Source organism: Phacochoerus africanus, chromosome 13, assembly GCF_016906955.1.
Source record: "Phacochoerus africanus isolate WHEZ1 chromosome 13, ROS_Pafr_v1, whole genome shotgun sequence".
Classification (NCBI taxonomy): Eukaryota; Metazoa; Chordata; class Mammalia; order Artiodactyla; family Suidae; genus Phacochoerus; species Phacochoerus africanus.
Genome location: NC_062556.1, coordinates 7,310,293 through 7,332,166, shown reverse-complemented (window position 1 = coordinate 7,332,166; position 21,874 = coordinate 7,310,293). Strand labels below are relative to the sequence as shown.

General features: G+C 39.9%; 1 protein-coding gene across 1 annotated transcript in view; it reads right to left on the bottom strand.

The window, feature by feature from the left end:
• USPL1 (ubiquitin specific peptidase like 1) overlaps nt 1-19,784 on the bottom strand; it is a 40,039-nt gene extending 20,255 nt beyond the window's left edge. The window contains exons 1-5 of the mRNA XM_047756003.1: nt 19,592-19,784; nt 15,719-15,884; nt 15,077-15,205; nt 7,653-8,295; nt 3,917-4,030 (exon numbers count right to left, since the gene is read on the bottom strand). Coding sequence (XP_047611959.1) covers nt 3,917-4,030; nt 7,653-8,295; nt 15,077-15,205; nt 15,719-15,817 — 985 coding nt within the window. The 5' untranslated portion in view covers nt 15,818-15,884; nt 19,592-19,784. The remainder of the gene's footprint in view (nt 1-3,916; nt 4,031-7,652; nt 8,296-15,076; nt 15,206-15,718; nt 15,885-19,591) is intronic.
• Between the last annotated feature and the right edge of the window lie 2,090 nt (nt 19,785-21,874).

The following is a 21,874-nucleotide window of genomic DNA, read 5'->3' as shown; positions in this document are numbered from 1 at the left end:
CGTGATCTCGGGGCTGACGGGAGCTGTGTCCAGTGCCCAGAATCACAAGTGAGTACCACACAGCTTAGTGCTGGCCCAGGAAAAGACCCAGAGTCAAAGTCTGAAGGGCAGTATCTACTGAACGCTCTTATCACTTTCACACCACTGTAAACTTGAAAAATTGAAAGACAGACCACTGGAGTTCCCGTCGTGGCTCAGAGGAAACGAATCTGACTAGCATCCTTGAGGACACAGGTTCAATCCCTGGCTTTGCTCAGTGCGTTAAGGATCTGGTGTTGCCGAGAGCTGTGGTGTAGCGCAGATCCCAGGTTGCTGTGGCTGTGGTGTAGGCCAGCAGCTGTAGCTCTGATTTGACCCCTAGAATGGGAATCTCCATATGCTGCGAGTGCAGGCCTAAAACGACAAAAAAAAAAAAAAAAAAGTCAGACCATTGAAAGATGGAGAATATTTGTACCCTAGTTTGGATATTTCCCTAAAATACCTCCATTTACCAGGATGCAAATCTTTCAGTGACTCCTTACTGCCTAGCTATTTAAGTTTTTGCTTCTGTTCATTGCTCGCTAATGTCTCTGGCCACTTTTCTATCAGTTTTTCTTTTTTAAAAAATTGATGTATGAGTTCTTCCTAAGATATCCTGGATATCATTTCTTTGTTCTATTGTTGCTCAGAAGTTTTACACTTTAATGTAATAACATTTACCAACCTCTTCTTTTATGAAATTTCTCCCCACTGAGTAGTAAAATAAAACCTACATTTTCTTTCCAAGTTTTACAACTTTGCTTTTCATGTTTATGTCTTTAAACGTGCTGAAGTTTCTTTCAAATGTGATAGGAACCAGGGATCCAATCCCCACCCCTGTCTCAGGAACGCACTGCCCCAAGACGATTCAAGGGACAGCACTTCCCTTCCCCACCTATCTGCATCGCTCCATCACAGCTATGAAGTAGCCCAGAGGGGAGGGCTCTGATTTGGACTTTCTATTCTGTTCTATAGCTCTGTCTATCCTTACATTGGTACTACTGTACACTTACATAACTAAGTAGAAACCATACCAATACTAGGTTTTTCCTTAAAAAAAGAAAAAAAGAAATATACCTGTAAGAGGCAAAGAAAACACCAAATTGAAGACAGTAGTTACCTTTGTAGGGAGCTAAGGAAGAATTAGGGAAGAGTACAAAAAGGGCTTCAGCTGTTTTCAGTAATGTTCTATTTCCTAAACTAGTGGGAGGGAGAGCAGAGAGGAGAGTTTACAAAGTGTTTTTTAAAAACAATAATCAAGCAGTTCCCACCGTGGTTCAGTGGTTAACAAACCGGACTAAGATCCATGAGGATGTGGGTTCAATCCCTGGCCTCAATCAGTGGGTTAAGGATCCGGCGTTGCTGTGGCTGTGGTGTAGGTTGGCAGCTACAGCTCCGATTCAACCCCTAGCCTGGGAACCTCCGTATGCCTCAGGTTTAGCCCTAAAAAGACAAAAGACAACAAACAAATAAACCCTATAATCAAAATGATAAAGTGGCTGGCTGATTTTAAAGATTCAACCAACTCTCTGGGTCAGTATAGATTCTACTTCTCTTTCTTTCCTTTTTTTTTTTTTTTTTTTAATGTGTGTGTGTATGTGTGTCTTTTTGCCTTTTCTAGGGCTGCACCCATGGCATATGGAGGTTCCCAGGCTAGGGGTCCAATCAGAGCTGTAGCTGCCAAGCCTACGCCAGAGCCACAGCAACGCCAGATCTGAGCCACATCTATAACCTACACCACAGCTCACGGCAATGCCGGATCCTTAACCCACTGAGCAAGGCCAGGGATCGAACCCAAAATCTCATGGTTCTTAGACGGATTCGTTAACCACTGAGCCACGACGGGAACTCCTACTTCTCTTTTTTAGTATTTTAAAATATACATTAATATTCAGAATGAGGACACATCCACTTTAAGACTTTAAAGTGCTCCCTGAAGCAAAGATTGGACTTCATTAATAAGATCTTGAGCTCTAACACAGCACCTCTCACTGCTGACTGAGTAGTACAAACACAAATGAGAGGACTCTACTGCACTCAAGAGCTGCAGGCTTGCCCAACTGCTACAAGTGCTCCAAATTTAAAAATCCCTTCTCTGCTACACAGAAAACCAGGCTCAAGGTGGCAAATGGAGCAAGAGGCAACCTTGTTCCAAATATAAGTAGCAGAGATAAGAAGGGTGGTGATTCGGACTGGGGGAGAAACCACTCTTTAATTGGGAACTGCGGTAGGAAACTTGAATAAGACATCTAGGGTCACTATAGGAGGGAAATGATACCTGCAAAATGCAACACGGGAGCCCCTCAGTCTATACTCTGGCAAGCCTACAAAAAAGTCTCCTTTGAAATGAGTATCCACCCAACAGATCAGTGGTTGGGGTAAGGAGAGGGGGTGACTACAAAGGAGCCTGGGGAACATTTTCATGGTGACAGTACTATTCTTTATCTTGACAGTGGTAATGGTAACACAAGTGCACACCTTTGAAAAAGATTTTACTCTATGTGAATCATATTTTGATCACAAGGAAAAAAGGATATTTACTCCATCTGAGATTGCAACTGATGATAAATCAGAATAGTACTTTAGGCCCACAGAAGGCAATGCCGAAGGTCTGGCATATGGAAAATCACTTTATTATTACAAGAACAGAGAAAGCTTATACATTTAGGAGTTCATGAAAAACAAAAGAGTAAAACTAGGGGACAGAACTGTGGGACAAAGAAATAGGATACTACCATGCAAAAAAGACAGCGCTTCCAGGTATACTATCTGCGTCTAGCAAAATGAACGTCTCTTATTGAGAGACAAACTTGAAGGCACTGATATTCTACATGGTTTAATGTGGGTATCATACTAAATAGGGGTATCATATATTCTGGTACAATAACACAATATTAATACAAGGAAAAAGAGAAAACAGAAAGACGCCCTCGAAAAAAATCGCTGCCAGCTCCTTTGTGCAATTCTAAAAAAATTTATAAAGACCTGGAGACTCTACTACCCTTACTCCACTCTGGTCATAGAGGCCAAAAGCCAATTAAATCACAGACGACAAAGCAGGTCTCATTCTTGTGCCCTTTTTAAAGGTAAGAAAACTTTCCCAAAAGGTCATCAACCTATTTCTCCTCATATTCCATTGGCTAAAACTGTACAGTATGTCCACTCTCTAACCAACTCCTGGCAGGGGAAACAGAATTACTATGGCTGGTTTAGGCCAGAGATTCTCAACCCTGTCCACCCATAAGAATCATGCAGGGGCTTCTAAAAGTTACTGATACTTGAACTCCCTCCCTAAGATTCTCGTAGGCCCCTAGCACTTGTATTTCCTAGGTGCTTTTTTTATTGTTTGTTTGTTTATCTATTGTCTTTTTAGGGCTGCACCCGAGACATATGGAGGTTCCCAGGTTAGGGGTTGAATCAGAGCTGTAGCTGCTGGCCTACACCACAGCTCACGGCAATGCCCGATCCTTAACCTACCGAACGACGCCAGGGATCAAACCCACAACCTCATGGTTCCTAGTTGGATCAGTTCCCACTGCGCCATGATGGGAATTCCAACCCTAGGTGCTTTTTTAATGCATAGTCAAGGTTGAAAAAGCTCAAGTAAGTCTACTGGGGAAAGTACTGGGAAAGGAAGCAAGGGCGTACCCCTGAGTAGTTCCCCGGTTCTGAGACCCGCATCCACTCTGTGGGAGTGATGCACATGCCTGTGTACTTGCGCAAGAGCTCCGTCCACAAACGATTTTTGTTACAGAGAGATTCCTAAGTGAGACCCCCAGACTCTCTCTTCCAAGGATCTGATCATCCCAAGAAATAAAACACTATTATATTTCCTTATGATGTAACTTACTTCTTTATGATAGATGAGTAATACAATTAAATTCCACAAATTACTTACCTAATGTGCATCTCAACTGAGGTTGAAGCCTAATAAAAATTTCATCTCTGACTTCATTCAGACAGGTCTCTATCTTCGGAAATATTTCTGAATGAAGTTTTTTACACTCTCCGCCTAGTAATACAATACAGAACATTATCAGTCTCATCAACATATATCTTTCCACAATTAAGACATTACCAAAAATGAAAGTTTACCAGAGTCAACAAACTTTGCAGAGATAAAATGGAAAACACGAAATTCCTTCATTCTTCTTCCTCCCTCTGCGGTGTACTGCATATTCCCTCAATTATGTGTTAACAGCACAATATCATTAGGCCGACTGCCTGGGTCAACACACCATCCCGCCTGAGTAAAACCGCAGCAAAAGCCATTCTCATCCAAAGAATCACAGGCTTGGCTAGAGAGCTACGTTTTCAGATATCCTGCTTATCTCTGAAAGGGCTGAAGCTGTCTTTTTACATGGAACTATTACTTGAGCTACAGACAACATTTACTCTTTCACTGCGCTTAAGTAGATCATAGGAGCACATAAATTCATAAGGAGCCTTAATTAAGTTACGATTATTTTCCAAATTAACATTTGGTATGTTCTCCTCCTTCTACGTCTTTTTTGGCGGTGGGCTGGGGCGAAGGGTCTTCAACGACATCCTCCTCCTCATACAACTCCACATTCTGCTTTTTTCATACAAATTTGCTTCCACTAAAACTGTGCAGGCTAGTTATATATACTCCAGCTAAACCATAGTTTTAGTACCCACTCGTTACTGCTGGACACTTAAGTTGCTTCTTTTTTCGCTATTATAAATACTATCATGATAAACATCTTTGGGCACATTTTTTTTTTTATCATTTAAGGTAAAACACCTCAAAATGGCATTACTGTGACCGAAAACCCACCCAAGATTAATAAGAAAATTATTTTGAATAAAAGCCTCCATACGCAACTGACTCATAAGCCACACAGAGTGAAAAGACCTATTTTACACTTTTTACTGCCTGATCACACTCTGCTCATATGTTTCACCAGGAAAACATCTGGAGTCCTCTGTAATATGAAGTAAGCATTAACCAGAATTTTTTTTTTTTTATTTAACCATGCTGAAAGAAAGGGAAAACTTCAATTCAAAGTAATGCAGCTCAAACAAATGTAATTACAACTATATTATAAAAACAATTACTCTGGAAAAAAGTAATACTTAGACAAAAAATTAAAATTAATTCAATATTTAAGTCAAAACTTGAGGTATGTTCTCCTACAACAATCAAACAACTATCACCTACATAGTACTGGGGTTTCTGTAACTATACAAAACAGGAATAAAGAGAAAAGGCAAAAGCAAAAATGCTTCTGAGAAACTGTCTTTTAGAAATTGCAAAGAAAAAGAATTCAATCTCAAAGAAACTCAAACTGAAGCAAAATATTTTTTATCTAACAAAATGATACCTTTTTAAAGGTTTCCACCCAAAGATGATTAGAGTGTTCCGGAATGTTTACTTCTACATGTGAAAATGGGATTATTATGTTGGTATAATCCTTCTGGAAAGCCATTCAGAAAGATTCTTTACACTCATATTTTAGCATTCCTTCTAGGGTATAATCAGAAATGGAGTCAAAGATACATGGATATTTGCCATAGTATTTATATACAATAGCAAAAAAAATGGTAATTAGTCTGAATAGTTAACAATGGGGAAACTGTACAGTATTAATAAAAAATACTACACGACTGAAGTCAAACTGCATACAGGTAAGGATTATTTCCCTACCAGATACCAAGACCCAAAAAAGCCATAAAAATTAAAATTGTGTGGTATTGGTAAAGGGACAGATAAAGTGACCAAAAAAACAAAATTGAGAGTGAAGGAAGTTGCATTCATATACAGAATGTTATATGACAAAGGTGCCATGGCAGACCAACTGAGGAATAAGGCGGAGCTAGAAAAACTGATTGTGCAATGGGGAAAAAAACAAACCTTTACCACACACCACAAACAAAAATTACCTCCAGCTGAATTAAGAATTTCTTTTTCTTTTTTTTTTTTGTCTTTTCTAGGGCTGCACCCATGGCATATGGAGGTTCCCAGCCTAGGGGTCTGAATTAAGAATTTCAACATAAAAAGCAAAACTCTATGACTTATCAGTGAAAATAAAGGTGAAGGATTTTCTGATTTTGGAGAAAGGAAACATTTCTTTTTAAAGCCACAAACATAACAAAAGGAAAGATTACGATTTTTACACATCAAAGATACTTTTTAAAAAGTTAAAAATATAAGATAGAAATTGGGAGATTTAGCAATTTATCTGACAAATACAACAACAAACACTAAAAACTCATGGAAATCCCTAAGAATGTGACAAAAGAACAAACAGGGATAAGACACAGGCACTTCACAGAAGGAACAGAGGCTCAATCTACATATGAAGAGCTGTTCAACCTCTTTAAAAGCTGGGCAAGGCAAATCAAGACCAGGGACCATTTAATATCATTCAAACCACAAAATTTCCAAGTGTGAAAATAACCAAGGGAAGAAATAAGGATTAGGAAGATCACTTCTGCATTGCTAATGGAATACTGACTGGCACAACCACTTTGGAAAACAAGTAACCATCATCAGTAATCAGGGCCCATCCTATGATAAATCCACGGGAAACTCTCTCTGCCCCAGGAGACTTGCCCAAGAACAGTCACTGCAGCAGTATTTATAATGGCAAAAAAACCCCAATGTCAGATCAATGAATAAATACACTGATGCATTTATGAACTGGAAATATTATATAGCAATGAAAAACAATGAACTACAAATATAAAAAGAAAAAAAGATCCCCAGAAAAAATATGGTACAATATCTTTTTTATAAAGTTCAAAACAAATTAAATTAGGCAATACACTTTAGCCATACCTACGCAGTGAAAACTATTAACAAAAGAATTGATAAAACACATTTCAGGATAACGACTACCTTTGAAGGAAGGTGGAAGATGGGATGGGAGGAATATACAGGTAGATTTAAGTCAACGGAAATATTTTAATTTATCTTGGGCTGGAGGTGGATTCATTGGTATTCTATTTCTTAGAAAATTAAACAAAAATACACCTCTCATTGTGAAAATACACTTCGAGGGAGTTGTGGGATTATAGGTGATAGGTATTTACTTCTTTATTCTGCCTTATGGCAATTCAAAAACTTACAATTTTATTTGGATGTACTCTATGCTGACCATCACCACCCTGACAGCAAACATACAGCCACAGCGTCTTTACTCCTTCCTCCTAATTTTTGAAAAAGACTGCCTTTTGAGCAGTCAAGATAATGTAACTTGATGGTGTTAGCTCTTGCTCCCAGGTCTCTACATAAAACAGAGGCTACTGATGGCATCTTTTCCATGTGCTGAGACAAAACTCAATGCTAACCTCTTTTTCTTTTTTTTTCTTTTTTTTGTCTTTTTGCCATTTCTTGGGCCACTCCCGCGGCATATGGAGGTTCCCAGGCTAGGGGTCGAATCAGAGCTGTAGCCACCGGCCTACGCCAGAGCCACAGCAACGCGGGATCCGAGCCACATCTGCAACCCACACCACAGCTCACGGCAACGCCGGATCCTCAACCCACTGATCAAGGGCAGGGATCGAACCCACAACCTCATGGTTCCTAGTCGGACTCATTAATCACTGAGCCGTGACACGAACTCCAATGCTAACCTCTTTTTAAAGAGAAATAAAATGTTATTGCTAACCTTTAACTCCATCTGACTGACTGGTGTGAAGAAGCTCATTGGCTTGATTATACCTGGTAAACAACCGCCTGAACACAGATTCCTCTTCAGAGCACAAGTCAGTCACAGTATTTTTTAGTCCTTCCAAGTGCACCAATGCTGACAGGATACAGTCTAACCAACAGAGAGCATGTGTGTTTTTCCACTGGACACATGAAGTCTGGCAAAATGAGGTACGTTTGCTCTCCAATGGCATTTCCACTTCAGATGTGCATCCTTCATTCTGAGGGGAAGACCCTCCAGTTGCAGAAGCATCAACTGCAGTAAAATCTTCTTCTGTGGCCACATCAATATCAGCTTCCAAAATCTCATTCTGCTCCAAGGAATCAGCTGTCCTAACAGGATTCTGCTGACAGTCGGGTAGTAAACCAGGTACGTCTGATGAGGTTTCGTCACGTTCTTCTTCATTATGTTTACTCTTCAAAACTTGTTCACCATCGATACCAATATGATTTTTAGTCTTTTTGGAATTTGCTAAAAGAGGTGAATCTCTACAGTTGGTTTCTAAGATCTTTCTTTTCTGAGGCTTATTTGGAGTGTGACAATCTTCCAAATCAGGAGAAATTACGTTATTAAGTGATTTAGAGCCCAAGGGATAGATGCACTAGAAAGAAAAAATAACGAAAACTATAAAAATTTAAATAAACTCAAAGTTTACAGTTTCTATGTTATGAGAAATATGTATAAAATTTTAGCATTAGTTTGACATGAGAGACTATATAATATTATCCATCTAAATTTGAAAGAACTAGAGATAATGACTTAATAATTCGGCCACCAAAAAATAATTTTTCCTAGTTAATTTGAACAAGGAAGCACTTAATCTGAGCTACACTGGAGTAAGCTAACAAGGTAAACATACATGTTTTTTAATTAAATAAAAAAATCTAATGTTGAGTGAATTTTAAAATTCCAACATTTTATGATGACTATTTTTTGGAGAACAGGTACGTACACTGCAAAGCATTAAAAAATAGGAAAGTATTTTCTTTTTTTTTTTTTTGTCTTTTTGCCATTTCTTGGGCCGCTCCCTCGGCATATGGAGGTTCCCAGGCTGGGGGTCGAATCAGAGCCATAGCTGCCGGCCTACGCCAGAGCCACAGCAACACGGGATCCGAGCCACGTCTGCAACCTACACCATCCTTAACCCATTGAGCAAGGGCAGGGATCGAACCCGCAACCTCATGGTTCCTCGTCGGCTTCGTTAACCACTGCGCCACGACGGGAACTCCAGGAAAGTATTTTCAAACAAAAAACTGCATAAAGTAATTTCTACGTTTCTTAGTTTTGAAACTCAGTATTAATTGGCACAACACTAAATTGACTGTAATAAAAAATTAAAAAATTGAAACCCCTCAATATTAACGTAGGAACGCATCAGCATAACAATTTTACATATATATTGGGTCAGAGAGTCAAACTGGCTGAATTTTAATGACTTCATCAAATCTTACCATGCATCAGCATAATTCCAACCAAGTATCAAGTGTAAACAAATCACTAAAATAATCAATGAATTTTCCTTAAGTTTGAAGACTAGCAAAATATTTTACAAAACAAATGCAAGAAATCTACATACTATGTAGATTTAAAATATGCCTTCTTCTACACAAGTATGGTAGACTGTAACCTCAGTGGCTTCTAGTGACCAAACCTCTTGGTAGTCATGCTTTCAGCACCACTGTCAGCCATGTGGACATTTTAGTTGTTCAGCCAACAGCATGTGAAGTGCAGAATTATGAGTGAAACTCTTTTTTTTTCAGTCACCAAGTTTTGAGATCATTCATTTCATAGCAACAACTAACCGAAATGCACTAAATCTTCTCATTTAAATACAGCTTCTTCTATACAAGTGAACACTAGACTCGGAACTCTGCACTTATTAAGTAATTCTTTAGTTTAACAGGACAACTTCTTGATTTCTGTGTTACCAGCTAGTTGTGCAGACACCATCAACTAACAGCTTGACCCTCAACTTTATACCTTGAGATTGTTTCCTTAATCCTACTGCATGTCAGAAGACAGAGAACACTAAAATCAATAGCAGTAATTTTGCATTTAAAAAGTCATAAAAAGGTATATAGCATTAAAAAAGCAAAACCTCAAGGATAGCTGCACACCCACATTCACTGCAGCATTATTCACAACAGCCAAGAGGCAGAAGTAACCCAAATGTACACAAACAAATGGACAGAGTGTGGTTCGGAATGGAATATTACCCAGACTTTAAAAAGGAAATTTTGTAATATGCTACACTATGGATATGCCAAGTAAAATCACAAAAAGACAAATACTGTATGATTCCACTTACAGGAGGTTATCTAGACCAGTCAAATTCACAGAGACAGAAAAGAGAATGGTAGTTGCCAGGGCAGGAGAAGTTGTTATTCAGTGAGTACAGACAGAATTTGTTTTGCAAGATGAAAAGTTTTAGAGAGATGCTGCACAACAGTGTGAATACAGCAAGTGCTCCCAAACTGCACACTTAAAAATGGTTAAGATGGTAAATTTTATGTTGCTGTTTTTTTTTTTTTTTGGTCTTTTTGCCTTTTCTAGGGCCACACCCATGGCATATGGAGGTTCCCAGGCTAGAGGTCCAATCACCAGCCTACGCCAGAGCCACAGCAACAAGGGATCCAAGCTGTGTCTGTGGCCTACACCACAGCTCACGGCAACGCCAGATCCTTAACCCACTGAGCAAGGCCAGGGATCAAACCCGCAATCTCATGGTTCCTAGTCGGATTCGTTAACCACTGAGCCATGACGGGAACTCCATTTTTACGCTGTTTTTTAACAATTAAGAAATTTTTAAAGGCAAAAATTTTGTTTAAATTCTTTACCATTCTCAAGCAGAAAAAAGATCACAGTGTGCACATCCCACCAGCACCCTCACTCAATGAAAAACAACACTAAACCATAAAGGGCCCGGATGGCGCCCCTGAAACTATTTGCAGATGTTTCAATGACTTTTCATTCTATAATCTGTGTTCCCAACACAGGGCCAATCTAAAATATAATTTGTCCTTGCCCTGATTTTTCCCTTTTATAAATTAATATTTTTGGATTTTTATATCTTTATACCTGACTTTAATTCCTATCTTATTTACAATGAACATGTATCATTTTTACAACTAAAATAAAATCTCTCAGCCTGTTATCAAAAAAAATTTATATATAAGCACAGAGCACTAACTTTTTAGTCTAGCACAACCATCTAAAAGCATTTAAAATCTAATGCTGTCTGAACCTTAGAGCGGTTTAAATAAATATATTCCTGTTTTTATTCCTACAAATAGGAACAAGGAAAATACACCAAAGTATCTTATATTTGGATAATTATCTGTAAGGTATGGTCCAAGGGAAATTTTTAAAATAACTTATGTTCACTTCACAAATGAAGAAAACCAATAAAATATGTATTGATGACATAACACTAATGATTTAAAATCCTTTGCATTATACATTTCATGTTAAAAAAAAAAACCAAGTAAGTAAGTTTTCCAATAAAAGATTAACTACTCAAAAAACGGGGAAAATGTTAAAATTTTCTACCATTTGAAAATACTTGGGAGTTCCTGTCGTGGCTCAGTGGTTAACGAATCCGACTAGGAACCATGAGGTTGCGGGTTCGGTTCCTGCTCTTGCTCAGTGGGTTAACGATGTGGCGTTGCCGTGAGCTGTGGTGTAGGTTGCAGATGCGGCTCGGATCCTGTGTTGCTGTGGCTCTGGTGTAGGCCAGTGGCTACAGCTCCGATTCGACCCCTAGCCTGGGAATCTCCATATGCCGTGGGAGCAGCCCAAAGAAATAGCAAAAAGACAAAAAAAAAAATGAAAATACTTGAAAGTTTCAATATGTTATTAACTTTGAGCCAGTTTTTGAGTCTTAGTGGGCTCTTTTCAAAGAAAGAAACACATTTTAAGTATTTGATTAAAAGGAGTTTCCCGTGTGGTGCTTTGCAATTTAACAACTGAAAGCAGAATGTTCGGACTCGGCAAGTTTACAGCAGAACTCTACAGAAATTAATAATTTCATTCAAAAGTCTTATAGTCCAGGGATCAGCAAACTTTACCTGTAGAAGTCCAGATAAATATTTTAGGCTTTTTGAGTCAGCGTCTCCGTCATAACTACTCAACCCTGCACTGCAATGTAAAAGCAGCACAGACAGTATATAAACGACTGAAAATTTATTTATGGACAATGAAGTTTGAAATTCTTGTAATTTTCATGTGTCACAAAAGTGTCTGTTTTTTCATTTTTCTCTGAATTATTTAAAAACAAAGATCACTCTTAGCCAGTGGGTAATACAGAGTTTGCTGACTCCTGGTGTAAACCAATCTACTTCATAAACTACACCAGGCTCTTAGAGATGATTAGAACATTTTCTAAAAACTAGATCGATAATTAATTACCCTGTAATTTTTTTTTTTTCGTTTGCAAAGTATATATTTGAAACTCCTAGTTATATATTTTTTCCTCATCACTTGAGAAAGAATGCTTCGGAGTTCCCATTGTGGCGCAGCAGAAATGAATCTGACTAGGAACCATGAGGTTGTGGGTTCGATCCCTGGACTCCCTCAGTGGATTAAGGATCTGGCATTGTCATGAGCTGTGGTGTAGGTTGCAGACACGGCTTGGATCCTGCGTTGCTCTGGCTGTGGTGTAGGTTAGTGGCTACAGCTCTGATTAGACCCCTAGCCTGGGAACTTCCATATGCCATGGGTGCAGCCCTGAAAAGACCAAAAAAAAAAAAAAAAGAATGCTTCAAAAACTAAAAATGAAAAAAAATGTATCTAATCATAATAGCTAAAACCACTGTCCTGAGAACAGAGATTTCTCTACTCTGGTAGATCTTGCTTGAAGAACTCCACTGAAATATTATGTATTTTTCAAAAGAGATTATTGTTATAAATATTATGTATTGTATAAATATATGCATGCATTATATAAATATTATGTTTTGTTCTAGAACTGATAAGATTTATTTTCTTTTTCCAGTGTTCAAAATTCTCCCTTATTCTGATCTAGTGAATGAGTGAACTCTGCATAGTCTGATATCATAGAGAAGCTATCAAATCTCCTAAAACCAAGCCCTCCCCTTGTGCAACAGAGACCATCACCTGCAATTCCATGACACTTTCTCCTACTCTTCCCTTTCCACTGGACACAACCAGTCTCATGGTTCAGTTATTTACATGCTGATGACTCCCAAATGTCTATCTCCAATCTGAGTCTCCACCTAATACGAGACACACAGATCCAAGTGTTCCATGTAACCAGATATTAGATAGATATGTCCAGCTTACCTGGTCCTGACCTCCTGGTCTTCCCCCCAAATCTTCTCTTTCCCAAAGTCTTTCTCAGCCCAGCAATGGCAACTCTAGTCTTCCCATTATTCAAGCCAATATCTAGGCAATCATCCTCAATTTCTCCCTTTCCTACTGTGTGTCCCACTCTTGGGGCGAATCCTTTGAGACGCTATCAGAATACCGATAATCCAACCATGCCTCACCACCCTGGCCACCACAACACAGCTGCCTTCCAACTACCTCCCTGCTTCAGATCTTGCCCATCACATATATTTTTTTAAGCCTGAAAATCAGATCATGTCACTCCTCTGCCAACACCCCTACTACGGTTCCCTCATTTCAGTCACAGTAAAAGCCAGCAAATAGCCTACCAGGCTTTAGTTGATCCCACTCCCTCCCCAACATCTTTCTAACTCATCTTCTGTTCCTCTGCTTCACTCACTCAGATCCGGCTCTGCTGGTTTCCCTGCAGGACCACATGACAGGACAGGAGCCTTCCACTCTCAGGGCCTTGTACCTGCTCATCCTCCCCTCGGTTATCCACAGGGCTCATCCTTCTTCATCTCGTTGGGATCTAGGCTGAAATGCAACCTTCTCAAGGAAGAGGTCCCTTCTACCTTCTGTTTAAAATTGCAAATGACCCATTCTAACACTCCAGTCCCTGTAGCCTTATTTTTCTCCACAGTACTTTTCATCACCTCACACAAAAAGGTATGCCTTACTTGTTTATTTTCTTTCCTAATTTGGAACACAGCCTTCTTGAGGCAAGAAACTTCTGTTTTATTCACTGTGTCCTGGACTCTGGAACAATGCCAGCATGGTGACACCGCCCCCCAACACCCCCACCCCCGGCCAAAAAAAAAAAACCATCAGCGAATAAATACAAAAAGAAATGTATTTCTATTTGTTAGAATGCCTGGGATTTTTGTTGTTGTTGTCTTTTTAGGGCCGTACCCGTGGCATATGGAAGTTCCCAGGTTAGAGGTCGAATTGGAGCTGCAGCTGCCAGCCTACACCACAGCCATAGTTACGTGGGATCCAAGCCGCTTATGCGACCTACACCAGAGCTCACAGCCAGGCTGGATCCTCAACCCACTGATCGATGCCAGGGATCAAGCCCACACCCTAATGGATGCTAGTCGGGTTCATTAACCGCTGAGCCATGACAGGAACTTCATGCCTGGGATTTTCTTTAAGTGACAACCAGCAAAAGTATCTACGACCATCAGTGTAATTTACTTTAGTATTTTCCAAAGTTGGCTGATTATCAGATTCATCCTCAAGTTATAAAACTACAGACTTCTGGGCCAACTCTACTGAATAAGCAGGTAGGTGAGATCCAGAAATTTTAAAAAGCACCACAAGAGATTCCAATGAACTGCTGGTTTACCTGGAATAATATTTATCTGGGAGTTCCCATTGTGGCCCAGCGTGTTAAGAACCCAACCTGTATCCATGGAATAAAATTTATCTAAAATTAGAAGACTGTCCTCCAGTCACAGCTCTGCTGCTTTAGGAAAACCTCTGCTTCTGTTTTCTTATTCATAAAATGGGAATCCCTACCTAGCAAAATTCTGAGATTTAAATATGTATGTAAGAATTCTGTACGTTGTCAAGTACTGTAAAAATGTAGAGTATTAGGAAATGTAACAAGCGCTTATGTAAAAGCTATATCAGCAGGTATATGTTACTGCAATTCTAAAAGATATTCAGAGCCTAAAGTACGTAATATTTAGAGATTAATAACCTTTCAAATAGTCCCAAAGTTAATAAACCAACAGATGAGAGTAACAACAAATAAAAAGGATTCCACAAGGTTTTTAAAAAAACAGCTTGGAATATATTTTCTCCTCTCACAAATCTAATAACAAAAACATCCATCTTCCTACAATAACTCAGGAAATCAAGCAGAAAAATAAAAGAAAATCTTTAAAACTGCATGCCAGACAGATCTAGAGACTGTGACTATTTATATATTGAAAACATAGTCTAAAAAATACAAAATGAGTACAAATTTAAACACTGAAGGAAAAAGCAAAAGGCTAAAACGTCAATATCATCTAAGATTAGTACTTTACCTGCAGATCCTCACACAAGAAGACAGATTCTTGAAAACTAATTCTGTAAGTCTTCAAGGCTTTTAACTTTCCCTTCGTTCTACAAGCAGGGCAATACCCATCTGATGGGACTTGAGCTGAATCACAATTCTAAAAGAGAAATAAAGTGAATTAAAATATAGACATTCCTAGAGTGTATCAAATTACAAAAAGTTAAATGGAAAAGGAACCAGGAAAACATTTACGATTTTCACCTAGAAGCATTCTGGCAGGATTATCTTAAAGATGGCAAATAAAAGAAATGCATATAAGCTTTACATATAGCTATTGTTCCAAAAAGAACATATTCTAGTTTTAAATATTAATTTAAATGTTAAGAATAGCATCAGTTTTATTTGCAAGGAATAAAGTAATGTCAACTGCCATTGAAAATATGCTCAATATTGTTAAACAGTAAACCAGAAGGTCTATGTTTTATTTCTACTTTCACATATCAATAAAACATAGAGAGGTAAACATAATCTTTCGCCATTACTGTAAGATTTCCATGGAAGATATAATTTTTTAGAAATTAATTGGTAAAATTAAAATCAAATATAAGTCTAAAAATAGGAGGGGGAAAAAATCCAACTTTGCACTGAGGCAAAAAATAAGTTCACTAACTTTTCCCAAATACCCCACCATGTGGAGTGGAGATATCCCTATATCAGTCCCTGGTCCAATCACTGGCAAACCATTTCCAATCTTCGGGGAATCCATCATTCCGAGTCATTGGCTAATTTATGTCACTTGAAACATGTCAATATCACTAAGGATTTTTCAATGAACCCTGGAAAAAAAAAAGTCAATAGACAATTAAATAAAAATCCTATTTACTTTGAAAAAGAGCTATTCTACTTTATAAGATATATATTAAGCATATTTTGAGAACTATTTGTCTTAGGTTAAACACATTCTGAAATTGTAATCTTGTAGTAAAACAAAATACCTAAATTTATTTATAAATCTAGCAAATTCGTGGGAAGAAGTCATAAACTGGCGACAGACTTAGTCTTCACAATTAATTCATATGTAAGCAAATTTATCACAACTTGTAACAGAGGTAGCTACTATTTACATACATTGACCAGAGTTTGAAACCTAAGTTCTTAGTTTGTGCACAATTTAAACAAATACATAAGCATTATACTATGAAAGTCTTTTAAAAAACCCATATCCATTGTGCCATTACTTGAAAACGACGAAAGAACCACCTAAATTCCTACCGCTTTCAACTACCAGCAATACAACACCAACTGAGAACATTGCTACTATTCAAAAGCTGCCAACAAAATACTATTCCGTATTAAGTAATCTGTAACAGAACGAAAATATAAACACCCTCATAGTACAATTTACAGATGTAATGAGTGTGTTTTGAGTGTAGTCTGGTTTAGACATGGATTTAAAATACAAGGAAAACCAGATAAAGGAAAACTTAAGCAGAGTGATTCACCATTTCACAGGGATAGTGTAAAAGACTTTCAAGCCAAAGTCTTTCCCAAATGTAAGAATCTATGACTCTATAATCACCTTCTGGGAAACTGGGGCTCACAGATTCACTTCAGAAAATAGTTACGCTACTCTCTTTCAGGTATGTAAACTTGACACACGCTTCAAGCCAAGGGATAATTTCAGAAATAAAAATCCTTTTTATTTTTTTATTTTTTGTTTGTGCCTGTGGCATGGAGAAGTTCTGGGGCCAGAGATCAAACCCATGCCACAGCAGGGACAATATCAGATCCTTAACCTGCTCAGCAACAAGGGAACTCCAAAAAAATGTTTTTTAGAAAAGTTATTGGTGGATCTCAATTTGCTATTCCTCTTTTTCTTTTTGGTCATTTTAGGGCTGCACCCGAGGCATACAGAGGTTTCCAGGCTAGAGGTCGGAGCTGCAAAGGCAGATCCTTAACCCACTGAGCAAGGCTAGGGATCAAACCTGCATCCTCGTGGATGCTAGTCAGATTCGTTTCTGCTGAGCCACGACGGAAACTTCCCAATTTGCTATTCCTGAAGAAAAGTCCTTAAGCAGGGTTTCTCGACCACAGGATCATCAACACTTTGGACCAGATAATTCTTTTCCAGGGCTGCCCTGTGCATTAAGAGGATGTTTAGCAGCATCACTGACCTCTACCTGCTAGATGTCAACAGCACCCACCCCTCAGTTGTGACCACATCTCTAGGTGCTGCCAAACTTCCCAACTCCAGCCCACAAGGGGGGCAAATTTGCCCAATTAAGAACCACTGCCAATGCTATAAAATTGGGTTGTGATGATCATTGTATGACTATAAATGTAATAAAACTCATTGAATAATAAAAAAATAAATAAAAGAGATTAAAAAAAAAAAAAACCACTGCCAAAAGGGTAAAAACAAGTTTGGTGCTAATGTTTTCTTTTTAAGCTGCTCACAGGCAACACCAATTTGTTATCTTTGGCTGGTTCTATTTACAGGAAAGAGTCCACTTCTACAGTTCCAGAATGACTAAAAGTATGGGCTTTTGTTTCAGAAATTTACTTGTAAAATTAGTTTGTTCTAAGAATTATGCAGAAGTTCCAGTCGTGGCATAGTGGTTAAAGAATCCGACTAGGAACCATGAGCTTGAGGGTTCGATCTCTGGCCTTGCTCAGTGGGTTAAGGATCCAGCATTGCCTTGAGCTGCAGTGCAGGTTGATGACGCAGCCAGGATCCTGCGTTGCTGTGGCTCTGGCGTAGGCCAGCAGCTACAGCTCGGATTAGACCCCTAGCCTGGGAACCTCCATGTGCCGCGGGGAAGCAGCCCTAGAAAAGGCAAAAAGACAAAAAAAAAAGAATTATATGCAATAACATATGTAAAATGCTTAGCACCTGACATGTAGGAAACTTTACTATTTGTTTAGAACTAATTTTATACTTTTTGCAGAAAATACTCATCTTGTGGAGTTCCCATCGTGGCTCAGTGGTTAACGAATCTGACTAGGAACCATGAGGTTGCTGTAGGCTGGTGGCTACAGCACCGATTCGACCCCTAGCCTGGGAACCTCCATATGCCACGGGAGCGGCCCAAAAAATGGCAAAAAGAAAAAAAAAAAAAAGACAAGAAAAGAAAATACTCATCTTGTATCATTCTGCAGTTTTCTCAAAAGAAAAGCTGGGAAGCTATGTATCTTGAATAAATTGCTTCTGATGGGATTAAGAAAACTTTTCCATCTGGTTTCTGCCCCTCCCTACAACTTCTCTTAAGTAAAACACGAGCCTTCAAATCTGCTCTCCTAATCCCATCATCCAACATTTCAATGGTAAAAACAGGTAGGTTGGTGGTTGAAATCCTGAATATGCAGAACCCCCAAAAGAAAATTCACTTTAATTAAAAATACCAGAGGTTGGCTTTTCAGTTCTTCCAAATACGATTTACTATGTCCTATGTACAAAACCCTGGAGTGATTCTTACAACTTTATTTGGCCTTAAATGACTGCTTTCGTTGTCCTCTCTTCAAAAATCACCTGCTCCTCTCCTTCTCTTTCATATATACTTTGGCACCTCCATTCTTACAAACGCACATACTAGAAAATTTGAGCGGTTCTTTACTCTTTCACTTCCCTCTTCATCATTTAGTGAAAATCATCAAATTCTATGGATAGTTCTTTGGAAGCATCTCAAATCTCCACCTCTCTTTCCACCCCATCCTCACTCTATATCACTGCCAAAGTGATGCTTCTATAAAACAAGTCTGGAGTCTGCTGCTGCTCAGCTTAAAATCATCTACTGACTTCACTCTGATCATGGGAAAATCCAAACAGCTCAGTACAACCTAAAGGTAGTGCTATAACCTAAAGCTCACTGAACTGACACCAATGGCTTTCCAGTCTTCTCCTCTACTCCATTTCACCTCCAGCATCTTTTTCCTGACCTCTCCCTGCTTCATTACTTCGACTATGCTCCAGAAGCCTGAGTGTGAATTACTAGCCCAGTATGGACCCAGTCACAGCACAACGAAAGTGTAAATCTGGCCCTGGGGATAGTGAAATAAACAATTAAGCTTAACTCACAGCCCGTGTGCAAAATGGGGAAACCCAGAGAACCGTCTGTTTGAAGCTTTCCCTCCAAGACCAGGTGGGCTCAGCAAACGAACTGTCAAAGGTGAGGCCACAACAGACTTGAAACCGAGGAATGGGATCGGCTTTCGCCGCCCAGATCTATTTGGTACCCAACTCAGCCGTCCTGAATCACAGACTAACAGACGACAGTTTCGAAACCCAATCTTGGAAACCCGAGGAGGCGCAAGGTTCTGTTAACTCTCCCCATCTCCATGCTCCTTGGGGGGGGGGGGAACCTCTGGTTTCTCTTCAGTTTTTACCTCTCTTGAGTCCAAACGTATCTGTAACTCTACCCTAATACCTTAATCACCAAGCCTTCCCACCAAAATCTAGTCCCACCCTTTTCCCCCCCCAGCTTAGCCCATCCTTTCGGCGAGCGGACTATCCCATAGGTCGCCCAGCTCTGCCCCTTTTCCTTACTTCGGCAGCCGAAGGAAACTATTCCGTCTGCTCTTTCACCCTCAGCGGACTCTCCACTTCTTCGTAGCAGCTTCCTCCAAACTCCTGTTCCAGCTTGAGCTCCACACCACGAGTGCAACGTTCAACCCACGTTCCACCCTGCCTGCTCCTCCCCCACCGGCCCCTCCGCTAGGAAAGCAGCTTCCGGCTAGAGTCCGCCGCTAAAAAGTTCCCCTTCCTGCTCCGCGCGGGGCCTGAAAGGACGAAAGTGTGGCGGGGAGGATGAGGAACGGAACACTTCCGGCCGACCTCCGCAGAGAGGCGGGGCTGTAACTCTATCCTAATACCTTAATCACCCGGCTGGCAGCCGCAGCCGCAGCTTCAGGGGCGGGGCCCGTGCCTGCAGAGTCCGCCTTCTGTGAGTGGCTGGGTTTGGGGAGGCGACATTTCTGGAAGCTGATGGAAAGCGCTTGAGTGGTGGAGGTGACGCCAGCGGCCAGGGGGTGGGGCGTGATTAAAACTAGTGCGCGGCCGGCAGCGGAGGGATTACGCTAAGAGGCAGGCGCGCGCCCCGTTGCGCACTAGCGATGCGAGCGCGGGTCGGAAGCTGATGCGCCCTTGAGTGACTTGGGTGGGTGGCCGGGCAGGCGAGGAGGAAGGGCCACCCAGCAGGCGGAGGGTGTGATGGAGGCTCTTGGCCGGCGCGCCCCTGCAGCAACGAGGTCTCCTCGACGGCGGGCTGCGCAAGGCCCCCGTAGTTCGCTCTCCTAAAGCCTCAGTGGGAGCCGAGCTGCCACATTGCGTGTTCACAAAGGGTCACCACACACGGAGCTGCCCCTCCCTGTCTCCCTAAACCCCATCTGCGAGGCCAGGGGCTTTTCCACCAGGATTCTGGGTGTTTCTCCTCCTTTGCTCCCTCCCAGATCTTCTAACGGTAAGGGGAGTAGCCAAAGCGCAGGGACTTTGAGCGCCAGGACCCTTTCTTACTTATCAGTAGCCGGAGGGTCCCTGCTGCACTCTTGTCAGCTGCCCTGCCTTGTTTTAACTCAGGGAAAGGGGGAGTTGTCGTGTAGTCTATAAGTTTAAGGCTCTGCTTTCATAGGAAGGTCATGTGGCTTAGGGGACATCGTGATCTCGTGTGCTATTTCTGAGTCTGCATTCTGAATCTTGAGGGCAGCATATTCCAGAAGTCCTTCGCTCGATTGGTTCTGTGTCCAGGAATAACAATATGTAGTTTCTGACCGTTTCAGTACAGAAGAACCACTATTGGCATTTTGGACTATGGGGCTTTTTTATTATTGGTCCCAAACTAAATCGTTATATTCTGGAATACTGCTGGAAATTTTGATAGGGTAGAGGAAGTAGGTCCCGTGTACCAAGGAATTCTTCACTGAGGAGTTCAGTTTTCTGTACTTCTGAATGCAGATAGCCAAGAAATCCAACAGGGAGTTTGTTTTGTCTTTCGCTAGACTGAAAAATAAGCTGGTTAGCTTTTGTTTACCTTTTTGTTGTACTAGATTACTAATGTGCTGGTGTATTTGTTGTAAGATCTTGCTAATTAGGTTTTTTATTTTGATGAATTATGATGAAAATATGAGAATGTAGCATTTCGTCCTGAAATAGTAGCGAAGACCCAGATTTTTCTTTTTCAACATTGCTATTTCCATTTTTAGAATAGAATACACTCTATTTTGTAATAAAAACATTTGCCGAATGTTTATTCCATTGAACAAAATAATTGATTCCGTCAAAATTAAGCTAAAATTTTAAAGCGGAAAATCAACATCACCAAACTGAATTATATCAAACATTGTTGTCTGCAAAGTTTATTTGTAATCTTTTTGTGCAAATTTGATTATTTTGCTAGGAAAAAATATGTAATAGTAACAAAAAATAGAAATAAAATGGAGGTAGGGCTTGGGTTGTGGAAAGAAAAGAATGGATTTTAGTGTGTGCTGTGTTTTGATTCCACAGCTTTTCCCTTTTTAAATAGTAGGAAAAGTCATATAAAACTTTATAAGATTAAAAGAAGGGTACTAACATGAAATCAGGACAGGTCGACTGGAAAATTTTCCATTTACTTATAGGAGTAATGGTCCTAAGCTGAGAAAATTGTATACATTTTTGCTTCAACAGTATATTTGGAATGCCTCTCTTTAACATTTAGTCCCAGAAAGAGTGCAGTTACCTTCTAGTAGGATTCAAGCTCATTGCCTTGATACCCTCTTCAGTAATGTGGGACAGCAATTTCGTTTACCTTTTACCGCTTAAAAACTAATGTGATCTACAAAGTTCTCTTTTGGT